The 24,512-nt window shown below is 42.7% G+C and overlaps 2 protein-coding genes across 5 annotated transcripts; one reads left to right on the forward strand and one right to left on the reverse strand.

Annotated features, from left to right (window-relative positions):
• The first annotated feature begins 66 nt into the window (after nucleotides 1–66).
• Nucleotides 67–19,810, forward strand: CDC45 (cell division cycle 45). Of its 4 annotated transcripts, XR_001558433.1 has the most exons (20): nucleotides 67–199; nucleotides 1,122–1,181; nucleotides 1,467–1,559; nucleotides 1,976–2,113; nucleotides 2,630–2,773; nucleotides 3,075–3,130; nucleotides 3,664–3,712; nucleotides 4,253–4,314; nucleotides 4,639–4,689; nucleotides 4,796–4,915; nucleotides 5,290–5,421; nucleotides 5,737–5,835; nucleotides 6,075–6,236; nucleotides 6,437–6,575; nucleotides 6,953–7,036; nucleotides 7,239–7,357; nucleotides 7,653–7,729; nucleotides 8,484–8,550; nucleotides 8,634–8,681; nucleotides 9,249–10,292. XR_001558433.1 is itself a non-coding variant. In XM_032447919.1 (19 exons), exons 1-18 carry the CDS (start codon nucleotides 149–151, stop codon nucleotides 8,546–8,548), a joined length of 1,701 nt encoding a protein of 566 aa, XP_032303810.1. In that variant the 5' UTR covers nucleotides 67–148; the 3' UTR covers nucleotides 8,549–8,550; nucleotides 19,654–19,810. The 4 variants fall into 4 exon arrangements, 3 of the variants coding, with proteins under 3 accessions (XP_032303810.1, XP_032303811.1, XP_015733012.1); XM_032447919.1 differs by lacking the exons at nucleotides 8,634–8,681; nucleotides 9,249–10,292 and adding an exon at nucleotides 19,654–19,810; XM_032447920.1 differs by lacking the exons at nucleotides 8,634–8,681; nucleotides 9,249–10,292 and adding an exon at nucleotides 19,657–19,809.
• Nucleotides 19,811–20,400: 590 nt separating this feature from the next.
• On the reverse strand, nucleotides 20,401–23,809 carry CLDN5 (claudin 5). Its single transcript, XM_015877569.2, has one exon. The coding sequence runs from the start codon at nucleotides 23,704–23,706 to the stop codon at nucleotides 23,056–23,058; it is 651 nt and encodes a 216-aa protein (XP_015733055.1). The 5' UTR covers nucleotides 23,707–23,809; the 3' UTR covers nucleotides 20,401–23,055.
• Between the last annotated feature and the right edge of the window lie 703 nt (nucleotides 23,810–24,512).

Genomic DNA, 24,512 nt, shown 5'->3' on the forward strand with positions numbered 1-24,512 from the left:
GGCGAACACCCGATGGCGGCTCGCCCAATCCGCGCTGCGAATTAGCGACGGCCGCTTTTCCAGTGGCCAATGGGAAGCGGCGCTGCTTTGGCGCCCACTTTGAGCGGCGCGGCCATCGGCGCCGTTCCCTCAGCGCTGCGCTGCCGCCATGTTCGTCACCGACTGCCGCCAGCAGTTCTACGATGTGATCGTCAGCCAGGTGCGGCAAGGCCGGGACGGGCCGGCTCCGGGAGCGACCGGCTCCGTCAGCGCCGGGACCGAGGCGGCTGCTCCGCTCCCGAGGGGCCGTGGGGGGAACGGGCCGCGCTGTGTGTAAGGCCGGGGAGGGTTGTGTGCTCTGCAGGCCGTGCTTTGTGGTGCTCCGGTCTGCCGCGTTCCTGCTGCTCTTTTGTTTAGCAGAGGCAGCTCTAGATTTGCCTTTAAAAAAAAAATAAAAAAAAGATTAACCTTTTTAAAATCTCTTGTTAACCACCGCAGTGTTGCACGCCCAGACGCTGGATCTCGTACTCTCTTTAGTTTACCCTCAGTCCCGCTTTCCTCTTAGCCTGGTTTTGCCCCTCGGCGATCCGCGTCCTGAAGCGGGAAAGCTTCCCTTCCCTTCCCCTCCCTTCCCTGGGGCGCTGCGCTGCGTTCTGCCCGTGTTACTTCCACAGTCCGTGCGATGGAAAGTGTTTGAACCTTAAAACAAAAGCTGAGCTACCTGGACATGGTCTATACCAGGCGCTGCCTCGGTCCTGTTTTTGCTCCAGGCTTTCTTAGTTCGAGGCCGTTCAGATGCTGTACTAGAGCTGTGCCTGTTTGAGGCGCACACAGCGGCTGTGGAGCTGCCCGGCCCTGACCCGGTGCCGCAGCGCAGGACGCCGGGTGCTGTGATTGCACGGGCACTTTTGGGCTGTGATTTCACCGCTTTAAGCGGGGCTGCTCGTTGTTCACACTTACCGGGATCCAAATGGTTTATTTTGCTGCAGTGCCTGTTTAGATCCAGTCCTGTTCCGTGCTTATAGTGATCTCTGCTTCAATTCCTCCCTTTCTCATCCCACGGTCACTCATTTTGTGTACTAGCTCACTAGATCTGTCCCCTTTGTTAATATGTCAATACTGTTACTCTATTATTTCTGCAGAGGGTTCTTCTTCTTGTGGCCTCAGACGTTGATGCGTTGTGTGCTTGTAAAATACTCCAGGTAAGTGTTTGTTACCTCTGCGGGCCAACTCAAAAAAAGTCACTGGGATTCTTTGAATGGGTTTGAACTCAGAAAAGGGGAAAAGTTGAAACTGATTCTGTGAAACGTTTTCTCCGTGAGTCCCAGTGTGGACACGCTGTAAGCCGTGCTGCCACAGCCGCTGTCAGCTTGTCAGTTTGGCCATCTTCAAGATAAAGATGGGTATGAAATGGAGTTGTAGTGCAGTGCAGTGATGCAGAAGGGATTGTTTGGCGCTGTAGCTGACAGCTGTTTGCTTCATTTCAGGCTTTATTTCAATGTGATCACGTGCAATATACACTAGTCCCTGTGTCTGGATGGCAAGAACTTGAAACTGCCTTTCTTGAGCATAAAGATCAGGTAAAAAGAGAAGCTGCAGCTCATTGTGTATAGAAATTTATTTCTGTCCTTTCCCCAATTTAAAATGGCAGCTCTTCATGTAATTATATTATTTCTTACCTCAACACGGCGGTTAAGTTTTAATATTCTGCTTCCAAATTTGTTGAGGTATTTTTTGTGATATATGTTTTTTAATATCAGCTCATTTCTGATCAGTTCAACCTGAGCTCGCACAATTTTGGGATGTGGAAGGTGGTGGGACTGGATGTCCAATGTCTGAACTTAAACATGGTCTGTTGTCTTGCACGTTTTTTCCTTCTTAGGGTCATGTTGGTTTTGGCAGCAGTGAGTGCTCTGTGCTCTTGTAGAGGTCTTTGTAGTCTTCCATGTTTCCCACTAATTAAAATGAAAAATGTTTGTTTTGGTTCTGTTTGCAGTTCAAACACTTTGTTTTTATTAACTGTGGTGCTAATGTGGACCTGCTGGAGATCTTGCAGCCTGAAGAAGACACTTATTTTTTTGTGTGCGACAGCCACAGACCCATCAATGTAGTGAATGTTTACAATGAGACACAGGTGAGCTGAGCTTTTCCTTCAGCTTGTGTTGTAACAGACTGTGTGTTCTGTGGGCTGGGGGTGCCTCAGTGCTATTCTGTGTTTGGCAGAACTGCTTGCAGTCAGGAAATGACCGTTACTGATGCAGATATCCAGTAATACTGGCAGAGCAAAAAAACTGCTGTTTTGAGCTCCTAAAACATACACTGTTAGTGCTGTGATGGCTGTCTGGAGAGTTCTCTTCCTGCAGCTCACACTGGTACAAATCAGAAGATAAGCGGAGTACGGTGTGTAACAGCCTCAAGTTCTTTCATGCCGTGCTCTAACTATGATTTCATTGTGGAAAACGAATGCAGTTTCTACTCTTAGGCTGGATAAATAAGCGCGGTCTTCATATAAACACAACTACTGCTTCTTAACACTGGGGTGGATAACAGCCAAAATGAGTTTTGGGTTTCTCTTTTGAAGTATCTGAAGCTTTCACATTTGTTGTTTGAAAGGATGCTTTGCTGAAAAATGTGCCTTTATTCTCGTTAGATTAAACTGTTAGTTAAACAAGACGACGATCTCGATGTTCCTGCTTATGATGATATCTTCAGAGATGAAGAGGACGAAGAAGAGGACTCAGAGAATGACAGCGATGGCTCAGAACCGTCAGATAAACGCAGGCGTTTTGAAGAGGTTTGTTTCTGGTGCTTCATTTTCTAAGTTAGGAAAATAAGCCAGACATAAGAAGTCCTTGGAGCAGATTAATTAACAGCAATAACATATTGGATCTGGTAGAAAAATTAAGTGTGTGAGTAAAAGATAATTACTTTCCCTTGCACAGATTGTTTATTTGAGCTGCACTGAAGTATTTTCTGCTTATCAGAACGTGTTTTGAACTTAAAACCGATTACACATGTAATGCTGTCCTCATGTAATTTATTGGAGTGTGTTGTTGTTGTTTTTTTAGCATTTTAATGTCCAAATTAATTTGCAGGAGGTAATAGAGAGAACAATGAAAAGGCGACAAAGGCGAGAATGGGAGGCACGCAGGTGAGCTTCAGGTTCTCTCTGTGTTGTGCTCATTTGTCTTTTGCTTTGTACATTTCGGTTCTTTGTTTCCAATATGCTTTAGTTTTAACTTCCTCAGAAAATGGAAAGACTTATTTAGCATATATATATATATATATATATATACACACACACACACATATATATTTATACATATATATATATAAAAAGCTAAAATGCTTATATGGAAGATAATTGTCAATAGTTTATAAATAGGAAGAGCAAAAGCTTCAGAGCTTCACTGTTAAGCAGCACTATTAACTTGTCTAAGGATAAAATCTGGGCCACTTTCTTTTTAATCTCAGTATTTTTAAATGACATGATCAGGAAAAAAATAAACAATTTGAGAAATCAAAGATCTTTTTTTTTTTTTCTTTTTTCTTCTTTTTTTTTCCCCAGTTTTATCTTTTTCTTACTGCTAAAATGAAAAGCAATTATTTCACAGCTCAGGTTTATAATTTGAATTGGATAAGTCTGGTTTTCCACTTAGTCAGCCTTATTTTTTCTTCTTTTAGACGTGAAATTCTTTTTGATTACGAGCAATATGAATACCATGGGACCTCAGTAAGTATCAGCTTATTCTCCACAAAATTACAAGGTGCCACTGTAATTGGCACCTGGTTGGTTGCTTTATTTAATACAATTTGTAACTAACTAGTAAAACTTTACGTAATAGTCTTTATTAGATATGGTGAGACACACAATCGACCAACAAGCAGTTTGCCTTAGCAGTGTAAAGTTTTCAGGCTGTGCACATTTGTTTCTCCTGTTATTGAATTAGAGATATCCCAGAAACATCCCAGTAGGCTGGGACAGCAGTGCCAACTGCATGGCAGTGTGCAGTACAGTGTTAACAGTGGGAGAAAAAAGTTGGCGGAGAAGCATTAACATTTCTGCTGCTTGATATCTTTGATGCTAGTATAGAAAAACTAGTAGTGGATTTTTATTTTTATTTAGATTTTGGTAAAAGTACCTCTGTGCCCCAGAATACTTTTGTGAAAAGACTTGTAAGGCATCAGTTGGCAAAGTTAAGTTTTCTGTTTGCATAATGAAGTGCGAGCTTTATGTTCATTTGCTCTCTGTTTTTGCTTTCCTTTCATGTAGTCTGCGATGGTGATGTTTGATCTGGCGTGGATAATGTCTAAAGATTTGAATGACATGTTGTGGTAGGTTTCTGTTATCTTTTCTTGTGAAGGCTATAAATAATTGTACAGTAAAGAAGTGAGATTTTCCAAAACTGTGATTTCAGCATGAGATAGCAGCTTATTTCCTAAAGCAAATGTCTGTCTTAACTTGGAGGACCCAGCTGCACAAACCGATTAGAAATAACCGTGTACAACTTTGTTACTGACTCCTATGCCCAGCTGATGAATCATGTTTCTGCCTCGTTCTGTTACATACTTAAATATTTAAATATAACACACCTTCCAGGTTTGCTTGTTTTGTTGTTGTATTTTTATTTTTTAACTTGTTTGTTTTCCCAATTTCAGGTGGGCAATTGTTGGCCTAACAGATCAGTGGGTCCAGGATAAAATTACTCAGTAAGGAAGCTTTTTTCCTTTTCTTCTTATTTTTTTGGAGCAGCTAATAGCAATTAATAAAGATCATGAAATGTTGGAATTTAATGTTGTTTGTTTTTTTTTTAAGGATGAAGTATGTGACTGACATTGGAGTCCTGCAGCGCCATGTGTCTCGCCATAACCACCGCAACGAGGATGAGGAAAACTCCCTGTCAATTGACTGCATGCGAATAGCATTTGAATACGAGTATCCTTGCCTCAACTCGGCAAAATCAAACTGTGCCTACTTGGTGCACCCCAGCTGAGTTTATGTCGAGGGAAAGAAACCCCAAACCGCTTTGCTGCTGAAATCAGAATTAGAAAAAAAAAAGAAAATGTGAATGTCTTGTTGAACACAAGAATCTTTCAGTACCTCCCACAGCTTCATTTCAGCTTAACTACACATTTAGTTAGATGTCAGAGTTTCTTGTCTTGCAGTGTTATTTGTAGCTGCATCTTTTCACAAAGATTAGACAAACACTGTATAAGAGCAATTGAAGGCACCTGATAGTTAGAGAGTTCTCTATCTTTCTGTAACTTCAGAGAATGTATATGCTTTTATTTCCTATAATTCCTGTTCAGTCTGCGCCTGGCACTTTATCAGCACTGGTCTCTGTATGAAAGTCTCTGTAATACTTCATACACCTCTGCTAACCTTAAGCTTTGGTCAGTGCAAGGACAGAAGCGGCTGCAGGAGTTTTTGGCTGACATGGGGTGAGTTTTTTTTAATAGTGTGTTGTTTTTCAAATGTGTTTGTAGGGCTCTGAGTCAGTTGTGGAGTCTCTTTGAGTTGAGTTGTGCCACTTGTGCCTTACTATATGAAGAATAATTCAGCTATATGCCCTTACTTGAATAATTGATTTGGAAATGACTTATGTCTTCTTATACCTGCTGTTCAATGTCTAGAGCAAAACAAGCTCAGTTGGACTTTGTTTGCTAAACTACCAGATCTTAATGCCTTATGAAGGCAAGGAAGAATATTTGTTTCTTCTGGCTTTATCTATTGGTAATTTTTCCTTCTGTTTTCAGTTTGCCTTTGAAGCAAGTGAAACAGAAGTTTAATTCTATGGACATGTCTTTGAAAGAAAATCTTCGGGAAATGATAGAAGAATCTGCAAATAAGTTTGGGTAAATTGTTTTACATACAAGTGATTTATCTGAAAATATTTTTGGTTAAATTAAAATGTTTTTATATGAAGTGGATATAATGTCTCCTTCAAAAAAAAAAAAAAGATAAGATAAAGTAATATTAGACTCTTTGCAAATGTTAGAGCGAAATTAATCTTCAGGTTCTTAACAATAACACACTGAGGAGATAATATTAACGTTCACCAGCTGAAATTGTCTATTTTTATCTCATTTTACAGAATGAAGGATTTAAGAGTTCAGACCTTTAGCATTCATTTTGGCTTCAAGAACAAGTTCTTAGCAAGTGATATAGTTTATGCCACAGCTTCTCTCATGGAGAGCATAGAGAAAGAGGGGCCTGAAACAACTAATTTCATTAAAGCTTTGGACAGTCTCTCCAGGTACAAAAATTCTCGTTGTTCTTTTGCAATTTTATTTAGGGAATGTGGGTTAAATATCTAAGAGATGCATTGATGCTTCATAAGAGATAAAAGAAAAATTAAAGAAAATATCCTCAGGGATGGCATTTAGAAGTGTCCCACTTGTGCATGGACAAGCTTTACATTTTTATATAAAGACATTTTTCCTCTGTCTTTTGCAGGGGTAACCTGGACAAACTGCACCAGGGGCTGGACCTGGCCAAAAAGCAGTTACGTGCCATTCAGCAGACAGTAGCCAGCTGCATTTGCACCAACCTTGTTATTTCCCAAGGGCCTTTTCTTTATTGCTCTCTCATGGAGGTCAGAATTCTACTTTTCTCCCATCTCATATTTCAGTGTCGTGTTTTGTCTGATTTGAATAATGTTTTCCTAACTTTGGCTCAATAAGAATGATGCCAACAGAAAGTCAGAAGGAATCTATCTATACTGTTCTGTCCCCCCATGTGTCAGTATTGACATCTGCTCTGTAATTCACAAAGAAAGAATCAGTTTTCCCAAATGAGAGAACTTAGTTACCAAGAAAAGAAGGGGATATCAAACTCCTTTACTGTAATGGTTCTTCTTAGTGTAACTGGAACAATGCAAAGCTTTTAGCTGTGTCAGTGGGTATCAGAATTTAAATCAATAAATGGAACCGTTGCCATGTGTTGTAATTGAAATAATTCCTGTTTTCCCAGGGTACGCCAGATGTGAAACTGTTTTCCAAACCAGTATCTCTGTGCCTGCTTAGTAAATACTTGCTCAAATCCTTTGTTTGCTCTGTAAGTAAATCAGGTTTCATGTAACTTTTGGCTTATGTAATAGTTATTGTTCTGCTGGATACTTACAGTTAACAACTAAAATGTTTTCGTATCAACTTAAAATTTTAAACGTTTTTTTGCTGATTGTTTGGGTAATTTTAGCACCTTTATGAATTCTGTTCCTGGGGAACTTCCTAGCACAAAGAACCTTTCTGATTTCCAGACAAAAAACAAGCGCTGCAAATTACTGCCACTGATAATGGCTGCTCCAATGAATGTTGAACAGGGAACGGTGATCATGGTGGGGATTCCTCCAGAGACAGAAAGCTCTGACAAAAAGAAGTAAGGATGTTGTTTAAAAGATCTTACTAGAGGTATCCATATGCTTTTCCTGTCTCTGAGACAACTACATCTTTCCTGTACCTACTTACTGGCTTGACCTGCATCCTTCTTAGAAAATGCTTTTGCTTCTAGTATATACATGAGGTGCTTTGAGAGAGGACATACACTTTCTCCAGCTCCCTTGTACAGTTTTTTTCCTCCATCTTAACTACTTATGTATTTAGCTTAAGAGAGCTGTGTCTCTTAGTGGGTGGTGCCTTCTAATACGTAACCAACTTTGTGTTTTATCTTGTAGCTTTTTTGGAAGAGCATTTGAGAAAGCTGCTGATAGTACCAATTCTAGGACTTTACACAACCATTTCGACATGTCCAGTGAGTAATAATGCCATCTTTCATTTCGTATAATTCATTCACCCTGTATTCCTTTAGGGGTCAGTGTTCACACAGGCTCCATCAAGCAAAATGAGTGTAGACAAGTTACTCGTTTCTGTATGTCTTGGATGCAAATGTGAGATCACCATTCCTGAGTCTAGGATAGATACAAACTGCATCTTAGTTTGCTGATCTTTTTTTTTTTCTTTTCTGTTTTTTAAGTCATGTCTGGTACAGAAGTGAAACTATGTAGCAGGGGCTTGCTTGTCATTTTGAGACAGTGTAAAGGTTGCACAGGTTTATGATTTTCATATGTACACTTTATTTGCCATCTACGAGGATATCTGTGAGGGCTTTTCTATTTAGCAGCCAAGCCAAGTATGGTATTGATGTTACAAGGTTTATTCCTGACTGACTCTTTGAAAAACAAGATATTTATGCAGTGAGATTCTGCTTGCTTTGTGTTTTAGCTCTACACATTTTGATTGTATTTGCACATTGAACGTAAAACAAACTCTCCTAGGTTTAAAACATGGTGACTATGTTTTGTAGTGAGCACCTAGCAATGTGAGTTTGCTGGAATGCACAGTGCATGTTGTGTTTTGCCCAAACAAGTGGCTTCTCTTTTTTCTTTTTTTTTTCTTAATGCTGGATGGGAATGTAAATAAGCACAGTAGGAATCAACATCCTTTGTATGATACCTGATGTATCTTTCAGTTATTTGTATCATGTAACAAAGTACTTTATATTTTAGTAATTGAATTGAAAACAGAAGACAGGAGCAAATTTCTGGATGCACTCATCTCTCTCTTGTCCTAAAGGTAAGACAGAGTAAAAATGATTAATTCAGAAATTTATTACAGTTCAAGTTAGTAACCAAATGACATTCACATGTTATCTGTAGAATGTTCTAACAGAACACAGCAATTCCCAGAGAAAATAAAGAGTGAAGGTAAGGATTTCTTACAAAGATGGTTGTTTTTCTTCTGGAATTGAGGCAGATGATGTGTGAAAAGAACTTTTTTTTTCTTTTGAGACATTTAAATGTCACCATTTCTAAGCTGTTAGAAATTATTCTAGCTGTTTGTGGCTTTTCAGTTTCACTTGTAAAAGGAGCAGCTGAATATGTTGTGAAAGGAAACGGAGGTATTAATTAATTGTGATTGACAGTCCGTTATTGACTTTTTTTCTTTCAGTTCTGATAGTTTGCTTGAGCTCAGGGCAGAATCTTGGTCATAGGATTACTGTTCTTGGCTTTGAAGTTAAAGTTGTTATTTGTGTGGCACTTTTTGTTGGTTTTGTTTGTTTGCTTTTGTTTATGATGTTGACAAGAGTGTGTGAATGTACATTCACAGGCCTAACCAAATGGATATTAACCTATTGGATATTAACACCGTAATTTCTTTCTGCTCGCTCAGAAGTTAGAAACACTGTGTCAATAATGGCAGTTGTTTGTTAGATGGCATTGCCATTCACTGGGATTCCTATGCCTATTTGTTTCTTTATGCTTCAACTACAGATTGTTTCAGATTGTCTTCTGGCCTTGTTATGCGGTGGTGCTTTGTGGTTCCTTGTGCTGGAAGCTGAGGATCAGATGCTCTGAAGAGGTTTCAGATGTTCCAGACTTCGTAGTGCTGCGATTATGTCATCTCGCTTTATCTGAAATGTTCCGATACAGGCCTGGACTTTTGATTTTGTGCTTTAGAGGTTAAAGGATTTCTAACCCGAGCTCACAGATGTTGGATACTGCTTCTTTGTAAGGACTCAATCCTTGTAAAGGCAAAGTGCCTCGAGTAGGAGAATTTGTACATGGTGTTTCTGTTCATCAAACCTGCTTTTATTAGTAGACATGCGCCTTTGATATTTAGTGGTGGGCTACCAACAAAAATAGGTTTTAAATAAGTTCCATATTTAAATGTTCCTTTAAAACTACCTTGAATGTTTTAAAATCCTTTTTAAAATGACATCTTGAAAATCTTTTTTGGTGCTGTCAGGCTGAAGCCTTGTGCTTTGGTTGAAATAGCTGTTTTGTGAGGCAAGTTTTAAGGTTTTAGGGATTTGAAATCTGTGTCATGTACTAAGAAATTGCCTGTTACCAGATAAAATCTGTGGAATCCCAGTGCCAGCAGAGCGTTCTTAGTCATGCATTGTGATGCTGTATTGTCACCTGTAGACTAGCTTTGGCAATAACTTTTCTGGGAAGAATCTAAAACAGGATGATAACTGCGCGGACTGTAGCATTGTAACTGTCAGCCTAGATCTCTTCAGTTCCATAACAGAAGCTCCAGTTCATTTTAGTCGTATGAGGTGGTGTTATATTCAGTCTTATTTAGACTTATCCTGCTGTACACTGGTGTACATTGTAAATGTTTGGAATTGTTTTTCGTCTTGCAATGCTTGCTTGAATTCTGTATGACTTCAATGTATTATAATGACTATGTAAAGAGTATATATCATTACATTGTACTTGGTACAGATTTTTATTACAAGTTTATTTAATACCAAATGTGATTTAGATGTAGCCAGTGGAAATCGAATTAAACTATATATTTTTATCCAAACAGAAGGAGTTATTTAGTGCTGTCTTTTGATCTGAAAAATCAAATCTTTGTGCCACCTCGTAGTAATGGATAGTTGTGCTTCCTAAGTTTTAGTGCAGTGCGTTCGATACACAGCACAGTTCTGTGACTGATGAGGATCTTTGCAAATTATTACCACTGTTTTTTTATTTGAGGTTTTGTTATTGCTGTTAGTTTAGAAAGAAGGGGTGTGTGTGCGTGTGTGTGTGTGTGTGTGTTTGAGTTGGTGTTAGCAGGCAACTGTCATGTCCTTTATTGGCCTTTATTGGCTCCTTTATTGGTCGCTGGGTTTTTTCCTGCTTTTGGTTTTTAGTGTCTAGCTTTCCCAAGGTGGTTTTAGAATTGATCAGCTGTTGAACTGATCCAGAAGCTGTCAAATGTGGCCCAAAATTGGTGAGGAACACTGAATATTATATAAAAGAAAATAGTTATGTCTATGTGGAAATTGGAGTATATCTCTGTCAGTGGATAAAAAAATGTGCATGTCAACAATTTAGAATACGTGAAGTGTCAGGCACTTTTTACGTAGCTCGTTCTGTGCTATAGAATTTGTAAATGAATGTGTTAATGCTGTTTACTTGGAGAATCATGGTACAGGAAGATTCAAGCTGAAGCCTCCCTCATCATCAGAAAAACAGCCCCATTCAGCAGTGAAGCAGCTGGAACAGCACAATGAAATGCTGCCGACTGGTTCAGTAGTCACTTCTAACAGTTAAGTTTTGGCCAGAGTTTCCATGCCAAGAATTCTTAACATCTCTTCATGAAGAGATTATTATGCATTTGATTTATTTGTCCAAATAGAAAATGTGGCCCTGACATGTCATTCTAAAAGAAATAGTTAAAGCACTAAGAAATCGGCTTACCCTCTTTAGATGTATGGTGGCATTCCATGTCTGAATGCAAACAGAAACATTCCCTGAGGATTATGTTTGAGCTGCAGTAACTCTTTTTCTTCCAGTGTGTTTGCTATAAAAATCAATGCTTTAGATTATTTCTGTTGCTCCTACTCTAAAATAGAGAACAACAAAAGTATGAAAGAAACAAAACCATCCTTTAAAAAGTTTGATGTTGTAAGGAAATTAAATGTACCAAAGTACTGAAGTGTCTGAACAAGCTGACTAAATCATGCTGTCCTTGCCCAGTGATTCATGACCACTTAGACATAATAGAGATTACACAGTAAGGACCTCATTTGATTGGAACTGAAGTGTATTCCCTGCCCCAAGAATCACAGGCAGTCAGCAGCCCTGTACTTACCAATGTTGAGGTTGTGTAGTGGTGAAAATTAATTCTTACTTTCTATATTGCTTTTAAGAAAAAAAGGAAAAAGTACTGCAGCTTTCTTGTATGAATGAAGTACTGGGTTTCTACCACCTTAAACATAGATGTAGCCACAGCGAGGGACCAGAAGGACACTTAATCTGAATTTTGACATGTCTAATGTCAAAAACAGATGCTAAGGTACAAAGAAATAGCATGATGCTTCCTTCCGCATCTCACAGCCCTCCTTCCCAAGGACATCCTGATCCAGATGTGCTTTCTGTGTATTTGGTGCCTGTCAGTAGTTATCTGCAAACTGGGGTAACTTCCTCTCAGATCCTTGTAAAGTTTCATCCTGTGTAATACTGTGTAGGGGGCAGACATACAGCCTTGCCAATTGTTGGCTTTTTTGATGCTTTACAGTCTTTGCCTGTTTCCTCTGTGCAGTCGTCATTTCATAAACCTCTTCTGTGTTCCCCGCGGTTATCTCTTCTCAGTCTTGAATAATGACAGCCTATTTTTTCCTTTTGCTGCAGCTGTTCTGGCATCCTGATTGCTGTTACACTGCTTTAAGTAATTGTCAGACAGACCAGAAGGAAAATTGCAGGCAGTATTTGAGATGCAGGTGCACAAGGCCTATCAGGAGTGTAATGATATTGCCAGCTTTCTCTTCCTCTAACAGTTCCTCATGTGCTCCTTTTAACTGGTACCTTACTGTTCTGCTATCTGATGCTTTAATGGATGTAGCTGTTGTAACCCCAGTTCCTCTGTGCTGACTGGTAGGCTGGCAGTGCTCCAAATGAGCAGTTTTCTTGCTGTGTGCATCACTTCTCAGCCATCCAAGCAGAATGTAACCTGGTTGGTGGTGGTTATTTTTTCAAATCAAAGCAAGAGTGCAGTTAGTTTTCTTACTGATAGTAAGGAAAATGTAAGAAAAAAATGTCAGAGACTCCATCACTGAACAATGCATAAATAGATGGAGGCAGTAAATTCTGTTGACTTGGTGATATAAAATAGCAAAAAAGTGAAAAAGTGCTCGTATCCAGCTTTCTAGCTCCATAGGTAGAGAAATCCCAGGAAGCCTGACAGAGAAGTCTGGCTTGTTGAAGGGAAAGAAAACAGTGAATTGTTAGTTTCTTTACATGGAAAAATTAAAGTCTCTCTTGGCTCTCACGTACCATTGTTGGCTTCAAGGTGGTACTGAAAGTTCCCTTTGGATTGGATTCAAGGACTAAGGAAAAAATGCTGCCCAGGGTGGAGCTCTAAGTACAGTGCCACCTCTATGCACAAGCTGTCTGAGTTATAAACACTTTCTTAGCAGGAAATGTTACAGAACACTCACTAGGGAAAGAGAATGATGTGAGCCTTAATTTCAAACTATTCTCATTCTCTTCAAGCATTTGACTTTTGTTTTTTTCCAGTGCAGAAATTTATGAGCAAGCCCAAGCATACCTCATGTACTAACCAAGGTACAATGTACATGCAAGTGAAATCACAACATAGCTTATTCGCTTTCTGAATTCGGGTCTACTTCATTAAGTCTAGGTTTTGTTTTTCTTTCCCTGACTCACCTACAGACCTCTCCAAAGTCAAAACAGCTTTGTGACTTAAGAACTGTAGGTAATTTCTCTGGGTATTCCTTGAGGTTAGCTAGGTTACCTGTATTTGGTAAGTACTATGATATTCTGAGTCTTCTGTTTTCTTTTCAAAAATAGTTTCAATTGAAATAATACCTTCCCAATCCTTGGACATAAAGCTAATGTTCCCTTACAGAAACAGCTGCTGTCTTTTTAACTGTGTAGAGCACTCAGTTACCTCCCCTCATTGATACAGCATGTCTGTTTTTTCAGTCCTCGTGGTGTTGGTGTCTCCTTCCACTGTTTGGCTCGGTGGAATTTACTTTCATTTAATCATTCATTTGCAGCATGTCAGTGGAAAATTGGAGGCACCTGCACTGGATTGGAAAGAATTCACAGGGACATTCAGCTCTCTGTGCTTTTATTTGCTGGAAGTCACCAAAGGGCTCCTGAAATAATTACGCCATTAACGGTTCCCTCCTGTGTGATATGAAAGTGTAGCTAGATCACTAGCCTATAAGGAAGGTAAAATAGTGTTTTTAAATGCCACTGTGATCACCACTGTAATTCAGGATTCGAGTACCACGATTGCAGAATGTATTTGTCAGGTTATATTGTCTTATGGCAACTACTTGCTGCTAGTAACTTCACATTTTAATGGAACTGCTCAGATCTCTAAGGGGCCTGATCTATGCTTTTGAAACCATCTAAGCTGGCTTAGCGAGTGCTGTTTTATTATTGTTACTAGGAATTAGTGAGTTACCTTGTGATGATTACCTGCTTTGTGGATATTTTTACTTAGTCTGTTTTGAAGGATGTCAGTAAGAAACTTAGTGCTTCTAAGATCCTGCTGCTTTGTATCTGCTACTCCAATTGTCAGGAATGTTCTCAAACTGAGACAGACTGAGAAAGGAAAAAAAAAAACCAAACCATTCTGAACCATGCAGTTTTCCTTGCCACCTGCTTGTTCTTTCTGCTCCCGTGAATTATTGCTATGTGTGTGTTTTCTGTCTCTAATGTTAATCTAAGCTGCTTCCTATTCTTCCTACTAGCAATCTAAACCTCCCTCAAGGTAAGAGTTTCTTTTCATTTTGTTGTAGTTTGTTCACACCCACAGAAGCAGGGTTCGCTCATGCATAGGAGTAGGTATCCAGTTACCTGCTTTGCAAAGCCAGCGTGTGCTGCTTCATGAACATGAAGACGGGGGAGAGTATTGTTTCAGATGGTTCCACTTGCAGCGTAGCTATGTAAATAGAATAGCTGATAGCAGTGTTAAGGAAGGAGTAGTTAGAACAATAACTTAATGAACATGTCCTCTGTGAGAGACTTCCTCCTTGCTGAGGCTTCTGAATTCTGACTCAGTCCTGCGGGCTCCTGTTGTAGAACATCTCTTCAGCAAACTCTCTGGGCATAGCATGCTGTCAAAGGGAAGCTTTCCAACTGTTGCGTAGAAACCTGAGAAGAGAACCTGAAAAAGACTGAAAATGACAGGGTGAAACACAAAAATAGAAAACAAAGACTAACAGGAAAATAGTGAGTAACAATGGAGGGTGAGCAGTAAATCCGGCCTGCCTTTCTAGCTCAGGAAGGTGTCTTGAAATCTCTGTTTCAGGGCACCCACTGGGTGGTCACCAGAGCTCTTTTGAGTGTGTGAAATGAAATGGAAAACAATAGCTCAGCAGCAATTGCCTTTTTTCTTCTGATGAGGTGTTCCCTGAATTACCAGCATGACTCCTTCTTGATTTAGCAGTGAATACAGCCAGGCATTTCCTGAAACGACAGCACTACACGGTGCTATTAGAAATGCTAAGTGAAAGGTTCTGCTGTGAATAACGAAGGAAAGGAAATAGGATACAGGAGCTTGTCCCACTGAACTGTCTCTGCAACAAAAGGGGGAGTGAAATATAGCACAGCTGCACAGGAGCCTTATAACCCAGCATTAGAGTCCTCACCTCTTCTTTGTATAAACAGATGATAGGAGGAAAAAGATCTGTTTGGAAGAGAGGTTTATTTTTGGAATCGTTAGAAGCTGATGCCAGCATTGTTTATGTTCATCACTTGTTTTTTCTCCTATTATCTGCTAAACTCTTTTAACTCAATGTTTCTCTATGGAGACTTCTTGCTGGTAAATGTAAATATTGTTCTTGGCCAAAGTCCCATTTTGATTAGCCTCAATGCATCTGCTGTCTCCAAATAACCAACAAGTGTTTCTTTTTCAGAAAAGATTTCTTGTCCACACCTTTCAATGATGGCCATTCTGTACATGGCTCCAAGAGTGCTGCCTTGACTTGCCAGAAATTACACAAAACTTGCCACACCTCCTCCTCCCCTGATTACAGCCCCTAGGAAGAAAATGTGATGACCTCTCATTTTTTGATATTCAGCACATTTTTGTGGTCTTTTATTTAATTAACTTCTGAACTATTTTCATTTCCACCTCACATTCTCCCTTCAGCAGTGTGGATGTTAGAAAGAGCACCTCTGATTCAAGTGAAAAGGGAGATCCCAAAAGATGTTAATGTTGCAGATCAATTAGTAATAACAAGATTTGTGGTGATTTTATTAGGTGAATAAATGAGCAGTATCAAACGTGTCAGATGCAATCTACTTACAGCAACTTATGCTGTTGTTTTTTTCACTCCAATGTCCTATCACTTGTTAATTACATCCTTTTATTTATAGGACAAAAAACTTGTATGTTGCTAAGATGCATCCTAGCCTTCCAGCTGTCCAGGGCACCGACAATGTCACGTGTAGAATTATACATGCTATTTTCTAGTCTGTTGAAAAAAACCTCCCTATTTTATTTCTTTCCTTTTCTCTATACTCATCAGAGATAAGACCGTTCTGTTTGATTCAAACTCATTTGCGAGATCAAAGAATAAAGTTTGATGGCAACTTAAATCCTCTGTGTCCTGCCTGCTCGTGCCACTGTACGGTGCAGCAAGACAGTGATTACACAAAGAAAACCACTGTTTGTTGTTCTCAGCCAGCTCCGTGTCCCCAGCCTGTCTGCTCCTCACCACGAGTGCCAGAGCAGAGGACAGGGCTCGAGCACTTGGCTGCTGGGTAGTGACAGTCCCTCTGCAGCTCCCACTCAGACCTGCTGAAGTTGTTGGAGAGTTGTGTGCGCCATCCATTTGATGTCTGGTTGTTCTCACCTTGCTGCTTCACAACGGATCTCTGCAATACGTTCCATTGAGTTTCATCCTTTGTGTATACTTTGCTTATTGTTCAGTCTTTCTGAGGTGTTGTGCTCTGACTCTCTTTGGAGACTTCTTTGCAGCTTTGTCCACCCTTGTGTTTTTTAGATATTTCCAGGGTTGTTGAGGTGCTTGGCACATATGTGTGTTTGATGTGCTAAACCTTACAAGGCCTTTGCTGTTTCATTTCTTGCTGTACCATCCCATGGGACCAGCCCTTTCCCTAAAATAGCACTCGGTCCATATTGGTGTAGTATACCAAGATTGTCTTTATGGAGGAACCATTTCCATGTATGTGAAATGCTACTTTTATTTGAACTGTTCAGATTTCTCTTCCGTATCAAATACTGCATATCAAATCTATGGAAGTTAAGAGTTATCTAAAATTGGTGTTTAATGGAACAAGTAGACCTTCTCAGTTGGATAAGTCAAAATCAGGAGACAAATAATTTGTGGGTCCAAGAATATAATGAAATTGGGAGTAGATATAACATTTTAAAACCTGTCTTGAATGTCAACATGGTTAAATGTCAACAGCGTAACAAAAATAAAGTAGATGTAAACCATTTCAGAAACAAACACAGTGACATGTATTAAGTTGCCTCGATCTTGGCAGTCATTTCTAGTGAAATAATAGGAGGAAATGATAGAGAAAAAAAATGGTGAAATCATACAGCAGTCATTGGGTATTCATGTGAGTCTTCTGTGCTGAGATAATACTTTGGTTTATTTGTGTTATGGAATGAAAGATTGCTGTTATAATTGGAAACTGTAGAAGGTTTTGTAGCTCAGGCTAAAGGTTATCCAGGCTGCTGCAACAGATATCCTAATTCTAACAAAAGATAGGCAGTGCGGGCAGAACATTACAACTGGAAGGGTAATCTAAAAATATACAAAGAACAAGAATTCTGCCGTGCTAGGCACTTGTTAGAGCTGATAAGAATTGTGATTGTTGTTTTTCTGCTTGTTCCTTCAAATATGTGAAGCTATACTGAAACCAAATCATGCTGCTTGGAGATTTCATGTGCTCTTGTCCAAGGGGGAATATTTTTCTTTCCAGAGTGATCTCTTTTGTGCCCAAGTAGCAGCATGGAACTGATTCTAGTTGGAGTGTTTGAGAGTGAGAACAGAGTTCACAGGTGCCTACGTATGGTCTGATTAATTGCTGGAGTATCTGGAGTGTGACAGAGATCAGTGACACTCAGCTTCCATCAGCTTACCTGGATGGCTAAAACTTTAGGAACAAGGCTGGTTTTGGTGATGTTCAGTGCCAGGATAAGAGGAAACAGCTACAAACTGAAACACAGGGAGTTCCATCTGAGTATGATTAAACCTTCTTACTGTGAGGCTGGCAGAGCACTGGCACAGGTTGCCACAGAGGCTGTGGAGTCTCCTTCTCTGGAGATGTTCAAAACCTGCCTAGTTGTGATCCTGTGTGATCAGAATTGCTTTTGAGAGTTATCTGTTGTTTAAAATAGCTGGGTTTTACAGGCAAACATTTACTTTTGTCCTCCACTGTAAACAAACACGCACTGGCTTGGCTCAACTGTTCCGTCTGCGTATACCAGAGCACCTCCCTGCACCACGCAGGCAGCCTGGCTGCACCAAAGAGGCCCTCCCTGGACTTGGTGCCACAGGGAACAGACCCACCTCTATCGCTACCCGCAGTAGCACCAAGGCACTTCAAGCCTGTCTAAACCAGATATATTTTGTCCTAAAGAGACAGTGGTGTGAGTACACCTCAGATGGGCTTTGGGAGTATCTTGTAACTGCTATGGACCTCATCAATGAATGGCCTTTGCCATTTAAACTGCTCTGAGGAGGATAGGAGTATGAGGAGCAGATCTTTTTATTGTTAGTTTCTGCCTGGTTTTCTAGCTAAAGTCTTTTTGTACCGTTCTGCCCTGGGTGCTGGAGGTCTCTTAATTTACTCTCAAATCGAGAGCAATTTAACATTATGAAATTGCAGTTTCTTGTTGACAGCTCTGTTGCTCATGGAGTGAAGTGCATTTCTGCCAGTTTTAAAAGCCATACCTCAGGACATTGTCAGAGTGCCTGAGGTGCAGCTGGAATCAATGTGATGAGAAGACTGGTGCAAGCCTTGGGCAGCTGCCATGTAATGCATGTGCTTCCCTGCAAAGCCATGCTGCTTGTTACCTCTGTGTGCCAGAGTCTGAGTTGAAGCTACTACGTGCTGAGCTCTGGGAGGAGGGGGGAGCTTGAAGTCGTAAACAAAATCTGAAAATGCCACAGACAAAAGACAGTGTTAAGTTGATTCATGGCAGAATGTCTCAATTTGTGTCTGGAAAAAGAAAAGGTGAAGCAAAGCTCATGTAACCAAGCAACTGCAAAGCCTTTGCTGTTGCCATGGGAGGTTTTATCAGTGACACAGTGGTTGAAACTGTCCTTTTCTTGTAACTGAAGACTGTGATAGGAAGAAGAAGGGCTTTTCTAGGCAGACTGCTCCTTCCTGCAAAGACTCAACAAGCAGCGGATTGAAGCAGAGACACACACACAAATATACACAAAGTCTGATCAGAATAAGAACAAGAGGACGTTGTTACTTCCAATATAAAGCCATGAGACCTGCTTGAGGCTCTGCTTTTGGAACCATTTTGCTTCCACAATTAGTGCACAGGTAAAACAAATACAGTGTTTGACTTGAAAAGAGGATTCAGCTGCTGTCTTCTGATTGATCTAATACGGCAGAAATATTTGCTGTATGTTATGAAGTGGACTTACAAAAGCAAATACTCAAGCACGTACTTAATTATTTCTTAGTACACAAAGCAACAATGAACAGGGTGCGTTGTGGGTATGGAGTGATCATGAATATTGCATGAATAGATTGCTGAGTGTATGCAGGGATGTGACACTTAGTTGTGGTGTATGGCTTCTGTTAGGCAGAAATCTGATTTAGCAGTACAGATGAATGGACTGGTCCCAGTTTGAGGAAAGTTGGATTAAGAGAATATTTATTTGCATTGTGGTTTGAAAGATGGCCAAAGAATAAGAGTAAATAGCTCATATAGTATTGAGCTGAGGAATAGATTTACAAACACAAATCTGGAGTTACGGTGGTTTCTCACTCAAGTAAAACGTTTCATTCCTGTTCCAATGAGCAGACATCTCTGTGCAGGAAAAGGAAACATTTCCTTAAACATCCTGCAGCAAACGTGACTGATGGAGCTTCCTTTTCCCTTTGCCTGGTGCATTTCCCCTCTTTACACAGACAGGATCTAACCAGATTTGCAGGCTATGAACCCAGGTTACTTTCAAATTCATAACTGAAATGTTCCGTTTAGCAGGACAAAGGCCAGGCCAGCAGACATCCTTCTTCCAGCCCAGCGTGTGCACAGCAGTAGGAGGGTGGCAAGGAGCTTTTGTTAATCTCAACCAAGCTGGCAAGAATGCTGCAAAACGAAGGCTTTGAAGATACTTGTTCTTCATTCTTAAAGCAGCAGTTAGTTCAAGAAAGCATAAAAATCTTGCAAAAAAAAAAATAAAATTGAAAGACCTCCCTGGCAGCCATGTAACTTCAGCAAATTCCCCCGCTAGTAATTAGCCTCTGCACTTTCCTTTAACAGACATTTTTTCACAGGTTCTGTTCTGATGCAACCGTGAAAATGCTTTTTCCCCAGCTTGAATGCACTTCTTGACAGAAATGGATGGCGAAAAGGATTTAGGGTATCAGGTCAGGCTGGGCCCGATCCAAGCAGCAGTGGGCTTTTTTTCACCCATCTATTTTAAACTGGTAGGAATTGAAAGCTTAAAGGACTTCGTGCTTAGAGCTGTTCTCCAAGTAGTTGGGACTCAGTCCACTTCCTAATGTGCTCACATCACAAGACCAACCGCTGCCACTTGCTCTTTTGTCTGAGCTTCAGTGGGGGGCTGAGGTGCCCAGGGCGGCACAAGGGAAGGTCCCACTTGCCCAGGGCTGAGCCAGCTCCCTGCGGCACTGAGGGGAAGGGAAGGCTGCTCCGTGGGCACTGCTCCCACTGCTGAGCCCAAACCATCCCCTGCCTTTCATAAAGAGCGACTCCTTTTGGGGGTTGGTTGAGATGTTTTTATTTTTATGAGGATTTATAAATATAAAATCAAAACAAGTGCTATAGAACTTTATTTCCATTGGGATGAGGTTCAGGCTTTCAGTTCCTAAGCTTCAGGACTAGATCTTTGCTCTCAGAAAACAAAACAATGCAAAAGAACCCAATTTGTGCCCTGAAGCCAGCGATGGTGGTAGCAACGTTCACATGGGTGGTTGTTCATTTTGTTTCTTGTGAAGTGATGCAACACATAAGTATGCTGAAGGATGAGATAACGTGCAGTTATTCTTTTGAATGGATGTTGTTGGACACTACCCTGTGACCTGTGGATTTGACACATCAGCAACGAGAGATGTTTAGGATTGGATGAGGGCTTGTTTACTAACACATACACAGTTAGCACTGGCTTCTTCCATGAGGTCGGGTTGTGCAGTTGTTTCAGATTTGGTTTTCGGTGGACCCAGCCCTGACATGTCATGAAGCTATCAAGAATTTTGGCTTGCTAAAATGATTCCATGTGGAGGGCTGTGCTTCTCTCCGTCCCACCCCCCACACACCATTTCTGATGTGGTGGTAAATACCTGCAGGGAACAGGCAGAAATTCTGCTGTCTGCTCAGTGCCCAAATCCAGCAGCACTTTGAAGGCTCGGAGGTGAAGCCCCACGCAGGCCAACCTGCCGGGCTGCGGGTTATTTGTCATTCTTCCATTTGAGACAAATCCCATTATTTTAGCAGATCGCACCAATTCAAAGTGAAGCCTGCAGGATTCGAGCTAATATCCGCTGACTCCCCTTTCTTGTCAGCAGAGGGCTGGGGCTGGCTCACAGAGACAGTTGGACAGTAGTTTAAAATACAAAGAAAATAACTGTGAAACAAATAAAGGCACCAAACCGTTATAGCCAACTTTGGTAGATTTCTTGCAGAATATTATGCACTTAAATACATTTACTGTTTACAAGGTGACACTGGTTAAAAAAAAAGTTGCACCGATGAAATATGGAGTATTTCATTCTTGTACCAAAACTACATATCCCATCATAACAACATCTTAGGTTTTATTTAATTGCAACCTGTACAAGAACGGCACCTCTTTGTAGAACAAAGCTGATCCCGGACATACGGTCCCACTTGCTGTTGTCTGCGGGGTGCGGACCCTGCAATGTGTGTGCTTGAAAACAAAAGCAGTTATCTTAATAAGGGCAAATGTTGTGCTCAGCATCTGTGTTTGTGGGGGCTTTAGTCTCTTTCCTCTTTCAGATCCGTGTATAGATTGGTACTGCTGGGGTTTTAAGTTTGCTACGCAAAGCAAGGACAGTCAATGTACATCTGTCACAACGCCCAGGAATGGTCAGCCTGATGTCTGAGCATCAGCAGGGACTGTAAGAGTCAGTGCAGAGCAGGGGGTGCTGTGGGAGCCCTGTGTACTCACAGCACCGTTCCCCTGTCCCTGTTGGCAGGGGGCTCCTTGTGGCAGCACGGTGCCGCCGCAGCCTGCAGCAGCGTTCTGTCTCAATTTGGTGCCACAAGGAAGGGGTTTCACCTTCTCAACAATTTGTATGAGAGCATCACACCACCCCTCTGGCACTTCTGTTGGTGTTGGGTTTTTTTGTGTGCAGCATAGGAGGGAAAGGTACGTGTTAATAATCCAGGCTGCTGTGAGGTTTAACAGCTCAGAAAGTGAGTTACATTGCCCAGAGCACCATCCTCCTGGTCTGCAGTGCAACCAGGAGCTGTGAGGGCTGTAGCAGCCATAACCTCCCATCTCCCCCCCCACTGCGCGGACTCAGCGAAGATATTTGGATAAAGTCTTCTAGCCCGATTAATTAAATTAAGGCAAGTGCAGGTTACCAAAGTTACAGTGGGGAGCCGAGCATGTGTATGTCCAGCTGAGCACATGTGATTCAGAATTGGCAGCAAGCAGCACTCAAGAAGGCCACGAAGCCTCTGATAGCCTAAGCATCACGAGAGGGGGAAAGATGTGTTTCCAGTCTCCTGTAGCACAGACGAGGGGCCAGAGGGATGCCCTGCTGGGACCGGGGCACTAAGATCTCCCAGGTCTCTGCATTTAGTCCTCCTGTAAATGGCGACCTGCAATGAGTTCGTATTCAAGTACAAGAACAGAAGCTGACGGGGAAGTGATGGAGAACCTGCAGTAATGGGTTTTGTTCTCCGCTAAGCAACAGCCGCTATCTGAAATCATTTCAGAAGTCTCAAAGCGTGCTTCTTTGAGGGCCCAAAACAACGGAACACAATGACGAGCCTTTCTCCAAACGGTTATTTGCCTGCATGAATAAGGACCGAGGTTAGGACTGTCTTTCAGATGGGAACCCGAGTTTAGTTGCCCACAAAGAACAAAAGGAAAAACCTGAACCAGTTAAAGCCGTGGCAGAAGTCAGTCAGCTGCAGGTTTTCAGGAGACAGAACGAAGAAGGGAAGCTTCTCCTCCCCGGCAGGGCACGCACGGCGGCCCGGCAGCGCACACAGGCACCGGCGGCTCCCCAACACTCCCGGCTCCGCTCCAGCATCGCGGCGGTGCCGCTGTCCGGGCTCCGGGGCGAGGGGCGGCGCGGCTCCCGTGGGCCGAGCTCACCGCAGTCGCTCCCGGCCGGCGGCGCCGTCTGTCCGTGTGCCCGCACGGCCGGGCGGAGCGGGCGGCCCCGCTCACACGTAGTTCTTCTTGTCGTACTCGCCGTTGGAGGTGGGTCGCCGCGGCGCCGAGTACTTGACCGGGAAGGAGGTCTCGTCGCGCTGCGAGCAGGAGCAGCAGCAGATGAGGCAGCCCCCGAACAGCAGCAGCGCCGAGGCCGCCCAGCCCACGTACAGCGCGGCGCCCAGCTCCCGCTTCTGGGACGGCGGCACGGAGGGGTCGTAGAAGTCGCTGATGACGATGTTGGCGAACCAGCAGAGCGGGACGAGGACCAGGACCCCGCAGAGGATGTAGATGGTCCCTCCGGCGATCACGATGCGGGACTTCATCTTGCCGGGCCGGATGCAGTTGGTGCACTGCGCGCCCACCACGGTCACCATGAGCGCCACCAGCCCCAGCAGCGCCACGATGACCGTGAGCGCCCGGCCCGCCTGCACCTCGGGCCGCAGCGCCAGGATGGAGTCGTACACCTTGCACTGCATCTGCCCCGTGCTCTGCACCACGCAGTTCATCCACAGCCCTTCCCAGATGGTCTGCGCCACCACGATGTTGTTGCCGATGAAGGCCGTCACCTGCCACATGGGCAGCGCGCAGGCCAGGATCACCCCCACCCAGCCCAGGATGCCCAGCCCCAGCCCCAGAATCTCCACCGCCGCCGAAGTCATGCCGCCGCTGCCGCTGCTCTTCGGAAACCTGCGGGGAAAGAACGGCGGCTCCGCGGCTCCGGCCCCGGGCGCAACTGCCGAGCCGTTGTGAGCGGCGCCGCGCCGGGCAGCGCTATATGAGCAGCCGCGGGCGCCCTCCCACCGCCCGCCCCGCTCCCGGCCCGGCCCTTCCCGCGGAGGGGGGACCCTGCCCGGCCATTGGCGGACGTTGTACCCCCGCCCGGGGAGCGGAGCTCCGCGCAGCACTCAGCCCTCGCTCCGAGGGCTCCTACCCCGATGGACGAGCGCTGCTCCGCTCGCCCCCCACTCTCCGCCCCTCACTCCCTGCGGAGCTGGCAGGGAAAACCTGAAGGATTTGGGCCAGTCGGATTTCTTCCTTTTAGTGCCGCTATTTCTACGTTCCCTGCCTACTGATTAAGTCCACTGCTAACCCTTTGCATGGGTCTTGTCAGGGTGCACAGCGGCGTGGGTGACCCAGTTATCAGAGCCGAACTGATCCATTCGTAAAAGACTGACCGGCCAGATCATATGTATCCACTGGGCATTGTGACAGGGAAAAGTGTAAGCCAGCAACAGGAACCACCCAGGGAATGAAAGGGTTTTGTGCAGTCGAGTTTGCACACCATCTGTCTGTACCAATATTCATGCTTTCAGCAAGGATAATTAAGGTTAGTGGTATCAGTCAGGAAAGTGGTTTGATAGCAAAGCCAAGAGCAAGGCAACCTATTTAGATATGTTGCCATGAAGATTTCCAACTTCACTTTTACTGTTTAATTGCTCAAGTACATTTGAATCTTCATGGTGTG

Source organism: Coturnix japonica, chromosome 15 (assembly GCF_001577835.2).
Source record: "Coturnix japonica isolate 7356 chromosome 15, Coturnix japonica 2.1, whole genome shotgun sequence".
NCBI classification, from domain to species: domain Eukaryota; kingdom Metazoa; phylum Chordata; class Aves; order Galliformes; family Phasianidae; genus Coturnix; species Coturnix japonica.